This window comes from Dipodomys ordii, unplaced genomic scaffold (assembly GCF_000151885.1).
Source record: "Dipodomys ordii isolate 6190 unplaced genomic scaffold, Dord_2.0 Scaffold21, whole genome shotgun sequence".
Lineage (NCBI taxonomy): Eukaryota > Metazoa > Chordata > Mammalia > Rodentia > Heteromyidae > Dipodomys > Dipodomys ordii.
In genome coordinates this window covers 6,698,499-6,706,163 of record NW_012267237.1, presented here as the reverse complement: position 1 = coordinate 6,706,163, position 7,665 = coordinate 6,698,499, and the positions used below count along the sequence as shown (strand labels likewise).

General features: G+C 57.0%; 1 protein-coding gene across 1 annotated transcript in view; it reads right to left on the bottom strand.

Annotated features, from left to right (window-relative positions):
• Positions 1–759: 759 nt before the first annotated feature.
• The window catches only part of Ropn1l (rhophilin associated tail protein 1-like), a 12,715-nt gene continuing 5,809 nt past the window's right edge, over positions 760–7,665 (bottom strand). The window contains exons 4-5 of the mRNA XM_013013849.1: positions 2,888–3,063; positions 760–944 (exon numbers count right to left, since the gene is read on the bottom strand). Coding sequence (XP_012869303.1) covers positions 881–944; positions 2,888–3,063 — 240 coding nt within the window. The 3' untranslated portion in view covers positions 760–880. The remainder of the gene's footprint in view (positions 945–2,887; positions 3,064–7,665) is intronic.

Genomic DNA, 7,665 nt, shown 5'->3' with positions numbered 1-7,665 from the left:
AAGGCACTGTTAATCTGATCAAAAGCTGGGCTTCCTGATAGTTTAACAAGACATAACTGCCTAGGATAAAGGACCACGTGGATGAGTCAACCTGAAGTCAGCCTGGGAAAAGGAAAGCTCTCTTTCATGAGGTGAAACCCTCTGTCTCTGTAGAGGATTCTAGAATTGGGAACCAGGTTTACAAAGAACAAGCCAACCCATATTCAAGTTCTCAGAAAAATAATATAAAATGCATTCTGCCATATGGAAGCCTTTAGAAAAAGACAAATGAAAGATCCAGTTAGCCAGGCACCGGTGGCTCATGCCTGTAACCCTAGCTACTCTGGAGGCTGAGATCTAAGGATTGCAGTTCAAAGCCAGCCTGGGCAGGAAAGTCTGTGAGACTCTCCAATAAACCACCAGAAAACTGGAAGTGGTGTTGTGGCTCAAGTGGTAGAGAGCTTGCCTTGAGGGACAACGCTCAGGCCCAGAGTTCAAGTCTCACAACCAACAACAACAACAAAAAAAGGTCCAGTTATTCCTTGGCTCTGCAGACACCACTGTGCCTGGCCCCTGTCGGCATGCTTCTTGGGGAGCAGAAATGAGCTCATGTGCCAGCTCTGGGCTAGGAGAAGAAGAGCAGTCCCCACTTCCCACCATACAATCCTTAAATAGGTCATTTGACTACAACTGACTTATCTCACGGCTGTGGGCTGCTCCAAGAAGGGTCCAAGGCTGGTGAAGGGTTCCATTAAGACAGAAGCTCACACTTCCAGTTCAAAGTGGTTTATGACAACTTGTATTTGGTGCCAAGGTTTTCCAAAAGCACAATTTCAACATTAGAATGTGTTCTTCTCTGTATTAATGGTCCACATCTGCAGAGATTTCTCTTCAAGGTTTTCTAAAGTTTCCTCTTTTGAACAAAGAAATCAGAAAGTCCTATCATGCCATTCTTTCTAGCTTCTCTGCATTGGAAACAGATGGAGACATAATTAGTAATTTCTTCCAGCCCACTTAGTACCACTTTGACAATCTCAAAGGTTCCCTTCCAAGCTGGTGGCCGCAATCTCGTCATTGATTCCAACCACCCAAAGCAAAACATCCTATGATCCTGTGTGGGGGGGGGGGGGGGGGGGGGGTGTGGGTGTGATGGTACTAGGATTTGAACTCAGGGCCTTGTACTCTTGTTTGGCTTTTTCTGCTCAAGGCTGGTGTCCTACCACTTGAGCCACAGCTCCACTGCTAGCTTTTTGGTGGTTAACTGGAGTCTCATGGGCTTTTTTGTCTGGGTTGACTTTGAACTGCAACCCTCAGTTCTCAGCCTCCAGAGCAGCTGGGATTACAGGTGCAAGCCACTGGTACCTGAATGGACATTTCTAATTAAACTTTGGAACAGCTGAATCTTGAGGACCAAAGTTGCCAAGAACAGAGGCTGGGAAGATGGCTCAGTGGTAGAGCACTTGCCTTGCATGCCTGAGGCCCTGAGTTCGATTCCTCAGCACCACATAAGCAAAATGAAAAAAGCCGTAAGTGGTGCTGTGGCTCAAGGGGTAGAGCTCTAGCCTTGAGCTGAAGAGCTGAGGGACAGCGCCCAGGCCCAGAGTTCAGGCCCCACAACCGGACCCCAAAAAACAAAACAAAGTTGCCAAGAACACATGGCAACAGGATCCTTCCGGTGACAGGAAGGGGCTCCCTAACTTTCCTGGGGTTCAAGATACGCCTCCTGCCACCCCGGCCAGTGCCCGGACCACCCGTCTGGCCTGCCCCTCTCTTGTCCTTGAGGCAGGAAGGATCCGGGACATCTGTGCCCACACTACCAGGATGACAGGCCCAGTGGTGACCAGCATGAGTCCCCAAGGAGGCGCCAAGAGGTGCAAATGCTCTGGAACCCAAGCAGGAAGCATGTGGGTACGGGGGTGGATGGATGAACGCCGGGGTAAGTAAATGGATTACTAAAGAGTAGTTGCACTTAGGAATTCACTCCTACCTTCAGCCGTTTCATTAACAAGCTAAGGAGGGGGAGTGGGAGAGGCTGGGAGGAGCTGGCAGAGTGGCTTCTCCTTGCCTGCTGCACTGTCATCACCAGCCCAGCCCTGGCCCTGGTGGGTTGATGCATTCCCTCCCCATCGAAGGAGCAATGGCTCCCGGAGCCCTGTAGGCTCAGCTCACTACCAGGCCTCGCCCAGCATGGGGACGCAGTGCTTGGTGGGGGAGCTGGCACGTGTCCTCCCCTGGCCCAGCCTCTATCCTCGGCTCCCTCTCTGTGCCTCCCGGGAGCCCTGGGCCCCATGCAGATGCTGCAGGCTTCAGCCTCCACTTTTCCCATCTCCTGGCCACTCGCTCCTGCAGCCTGATTTCTGTCCCTCTGCGCTCAGGTCACCAGTGGTCACCCATCAAGTGGCTGATGCTGACCACCCACACAGCCGCTCTCTCCCAAGGAGAATCTGGAGGAATAATCAGGGACACGGGGTAGGGTAGCCCAGGCCCATATAATCCCAGCGCGCTGCAGAGGCTGAGGCAGGGGGATCCCAACTTGGAGGCCAGCCTGGGCCGTGGAGGGAAACACTGCAGCTGAGAAAACCCAGAGCTAATGGTGGGAGAGACAGTGAGAAAGGGAGGGGGAGAGAGCAGAGGTGAGGAGGGAGGGGAAGGGCAGAGAGAGAGAGAAGAAAGGTCACTTTTCTTAGTGACAGGATACATCAAGTCTCTCGGCTAAGAACATGGAACCAGAGGCCTGCACTGGTCCAAACCAAGCACAGGGCAGGAAAGGCCGTGCAGCAGTCACCTTCCCTCCACAGTGTCTGACTCCCAGCCTCGCTGAGAGCCGCACTGGGCACCACGCATGCGTCTTCACCTTGGGATGACATTCTCAGAGGAAAGCAGGGAATCCCACCAGGGTCGTACTTACACATTCCCCTTTAAACTAGCAAGATAGGATTCCATCTCAGAGGAAGAGATGCTAGGGTCCAAATTGGCCAAGTAGCGGTAGACATAGGAAAAAGTCTCGAATGGGATCCGAGCAGGGCCTCCCTCGGGGTCCTTGGTGAGGATCTCGCAGAGATGCTTCATGGCGGTGATCAGCGACTGGAAATGGGAAGGCACAGTCACTCTGAGTCCCAAAGTCACTCAGATTTAAAGCCGCAGAAACACTCAAGCTAGTGTCTGCCTGAGCCACAATCTGGTCTTCCCTAAGGGCACACACACGTATCGCTTCCACAACATAAAAGAAAAAGGGGAGCCAGGTGCTGGGGGCTCACGTCTATAATCCTAGCTTCTTAGGAGGCTGAGATCTGAGGATCGCAGTTCAAAGCCAGCCCAGACAGAAAAGTCCCCATGAGACTCTTAATTCCAATTACCCACTCAAAAATCAGAAGTGGCGCTGGGGCTCAAAGTGATAGAGTGCTAGCCTTGAGCACAAAGAGTCTCAGGGACAGCATCTAGGCCCTGAGTTCAAGGCCTACAACCAAAAGCAAGCAAGAAAGGAAGGAAGGAAGGAAGGAAGGAAGGAAGGAAGGAAGGAAGGAAGGAAGGAAGGGAGGGAAAAAAGAAAAAAGGAAGGAAAGGAAGGAAAGAAGGAAAGGAAGGAAGGAAGGAAGAAAGGAAAGAAGGAAGGAAGGTAGGTCGGTCATGTGAATTTGCGTTTGATTGCATATGTAAACATGCATAACTGTCTACGAATAAGACACAGCCTCAGTGTCTTTCAAGATGAACTTTCCTTTGCCCTGTGCTTCTGGGCAGAGATCCGGGGTGTCACGCATGCCGGGCAGGCAGCGTACCACGGAGCTGCACCCCAGCTGGTTAATGAACAACTCTACCCCCAGGGTAGAACCGTGGGGCCCCGTCAGACCCAGAGTGGCCCCCAGGGACTCTCTAGGGAAGTGGGGGAACTTTGTCATGGGGGGGGGTCAGGCCGAGGAGGAGGCCTGTCCCACATGCTTATCGGACAGCCAGGAGTGGGTGGCACCCGCCATGGCCGTGCTGTTCACACTCTGCCCTCACACGGTGCCCATTGCAGTCCCAGAGGAGCCCAGGCCTCCATCCCCTGCTGCCTGGCCACCCCACCATGCTGCCCCACTGCCTGCTCACCAAGATGGTGGCCTCATCTCACCAGCACCCCTTCCGTCACTCCACCTGAAGCTGGGCGCATGTCCTTGTCCCCAAAGTCACATGCCTGTCTATGGGACGCGGTTCCCTTGTCTCCCCATCCTGGTCAGCATGGGAGCCCCCATGGCTCCCTTCACTGTTCCTCGGTCACCCACCTCCAACCCTGTCTGGGCCACTCAGTGATGCTCCAGGCGGGTAGCGAGGGAAGGCATGGTCAGCCCTGTGGAGCGTGCAGATCGTGGGGGCATTGGTGTTCACTGTGAGGGGCCAGCAATAAGGATGGAAGCTGGGAACTCAGCCTGGTGCCACTGGAACCTTCTGGAAGCAGGGGCAAAGTCTGGGCTGAGTTTGTTTTTTTTTTGGGGGGGGGGAGGTCAGTCACAGGGCTTGAACTCTAGGCCTGGGCGCTGTCCCTCAGCTCTTAAGCTCAAGGCTAGCGCTCTACCCCTTGAGCCACAGTGCCACTCCCGGCTTTCTGGTGGTTTATTGGAGATGAGTTTCAAGGACATTCCTGCCCGGGTTGGCTTTGACCTGTGATCCTCAGGTCTCATCCTCCTGAGTAGCTACAGGTGTGAGCCACTGGTGCCCGGCTCTGGGCTGATTTTTAAGGCTAAGGTTACAAGACTCGCTGCTGATTGGGCAGCATGGCATGCGGCAGACAGTAGCCAGTCACTACAGAGCCACTCCACAGTGGGACCCGCGGTGTGCGGGGCTGTGTCTCTGAGCCTGACTGCATCCCCCACCCAGTGGGGGCCAGCTGCCATCCTCCTCACTGGCCCAGGGGCTGGGGGGGGGGGGAAGGGGGACGGGGATTGACCCAGCAGCCCTTCCACCCCACCCCTCTAGCAGCCACGGGGCCAGCTCTCAGGGTGCCAGGGACAGAGTCAGAACCCCTGTCACATTCCAGAACCAAGAGGAGCGCTGAGCCATACTGACCCAGTCACCATCAATGGCTGCTCCGTGGGGTATCCTCCCCACCCCACCCCTGGAAACCCCTTCCCACATTCAGGGTGTACCACGGTGGGGCAGCAGTGTTCTGGTGTGCGTGGGGCTTCAAGGGCTGGGCACTCGCTCAGCAACAGCAGCACAGACGGCGGCCATCTGCCCCGCAGCAACCGCACAAGCCGTGTCTCTGGCTGAGAGATTTGCTAAAAATAAAGCTGTGAGCTTTCTAACCCCTGCTCCTTGCTGGCCCCCTGGAGCTGCTCACAGGGACCCCAACATCGAGAGCTGAGAGTCGTGGGTGGCGCTGCAAGGGTGGCTTGACCACACAGTGGGGGGAGGGGGCTGAGGGCTCTCAGGAGAGGCTCCAGGATCCAGGAGGAAGTGCTCAAGGGAGACACAGCAGACCGTGGCAGCACAGACAGCATGCCACTATCCCGTTCCCTTTCTGACAGGATCTGCAGCAATTTCTATATCTGAAAGGGCGTGTAGATCAGCGTTTCATCTTCTCCCAGGAACACTCGCACGCGCGCGCGCGCACACACACACACACACACACACTTCTCAGCTCCAAAGGGCTGGGCATTTGCTTGCCCAAGAAAGGACCATCTCCTTAGCAGTCAGGCGAACTGCTCTCATAATGGAAATATGTCCTGGGGTGTGGCGAGACCAAGGTGGGCAGGGAGGTGGAGAGAGGGGGCAGGCAGGGAGTGGCCCACTCAGCTCTTTATCCAGGTGTGGGAAATCTACTTTCTCACCAACTACAGCTCACACCCACTTCCCTGAGGGCACCTTCAGCCAGCCAGAGAATAAAAACATGATCTGTGCCAGGTACCAGTGGCTCGTGCCTGTAATCCTAAACTACTCAGGAGGCTGAATCTCAGGAGGCTGAGCCTGGGCAGCAAAGTCCATTTCATCTCCAATTAACCACCAAATAGTCAGAAGAGGAGGAGGTAGCAAAGTGCCAGCCTTGAGAGAGAGAAAAAAGCTACACAACCCCCCCCCCCCCAACACATCCCAGAGCCGAGTCTGCATGTGCTAGAGTGGCTGCCTGCTGAAGGAAAACAAAGTTATCAACCCAGTGTTTCTTGTTTTTGCTTTTGTTGGTTGTGGGGCTTGAACTCTGGGCCTGGGCATTGTCCCTGAGCTCTTCAGCTCAAGGTGGGCACTCTACCACTTAAGCCATAGCACCATTTCCAGCTTTCTGGTGGTTAACTGGAGATGAAAGTCTCATAGACTTTCCTGCCTGGGCTGGCTTTGAACCATGATCCTCAGATCTCAGCCTCCTGAGTAGCTGATAGGCATGAGCCACGGGCCCAGCCTAAGGTCTGGGATTCTTAACGGTGTAGCAGAAATGCAGCTACTTATGAAGGAAACGAGCGGGTCTGTAGCTCACGGTTTCAGTGGCTCAGAGCCCACCACACCTGACCATGGCTGCAATTTCACATCCGCCTGGCTTTTAGAGTCCTTCTGGCTTCTAGTTTGAGAGGGGGTGTCACTTTCCGTGTGAGGTGGCTCTCAGTGGCCATCCTCTCTGTCTCTGCCACCCACGCTGGTTTCACAGGCATGAGCCACCGTGCCTGGCCTGGGCAGCAGCGTCACATCTGCCTCCAACCCGCCCCGAGCTCCCAGCCTGGGGAAGCCTGGGCTCTGAGGCTGGGGGTGCGCCTAGCCGGCTCGGCCCTTCCCAGGGGCGGCACGGGGCAGGGGGGGCTCCAGGCCGCGCGGGACCTCACCCTGCGGAGCTGGACCGGGAGCAGAGGCCAGCGGGCGGCCTGGCCCAGCACGTCCCGTCAGCTCGCTCGGGCCGCAAGGGCAAAACACTTCCCTCAACTCCCGCTGTGCGCAGCCCAGCGTCCCGGGGCGCAGCGCGGGCACGTGCGCGTGCGCCCGTGTGCCCGTGTGTGTGTGTGTGTGTGTGCGTGCGCGTGCGCCCGTGTGTGTGTGTGTGCGTGCGCGTGTGCCCGTGTGTGTGTGCGTGCGCGTGTGCCCGTGTGTGTGTGCGTGCGCCCGTGTGTGTGTGTGCGTGCGCGTGTGCCCGTGTGTGTGTGTGTGCGCGCGCGCGTGCGCGTGTGCCTGTGTGTGTGTGTGTGTGTGTGTGCACGCTCGCGCACGCGCGCGCTCCCTCTCTCTCTCCTTAACGAATGTCTCCACCTAGCGCCCTCCGCGCCTGCCGGGAACCGAGCCGGTTTCTGCTCAGGATTACACCAGTCAATTATGAAGACCGAGCCCAAGCCGCCAACCGTCCGGAGGCCACAGCTCGGCCCGCGAGGAGAAACCAGCGCGGGCAGGACGATGGGCCGCCGTCCTCAACTCCGGGGTCCAAACGGGGAGCAGGGGCGGCGCACCGAGACGACAGCGGCCCTTCCTCATTCAACGAAGTCGCCTCGGGGATCCCCGTGCCACTCCAACTGCCCCGAGCCCCGCCCCTGCCGGGAGCCCCGCCCACCTCGGGAGCCACTCACGCCCTCCCTGGGGGCTCCCCGTGCCACTCGAACTGCCCCAGCCAACGGAGCCCCGCCCCTGCCGGGAGCCCCGCCCACCCCGGGAGGGACTCACGCCCTCCCTGGGGGCTCCCCGTGCCACTCAACCTGCTCCAGCCACTTGAGCCCGCCCCCACTGGGAACCCCGCCCACCTCA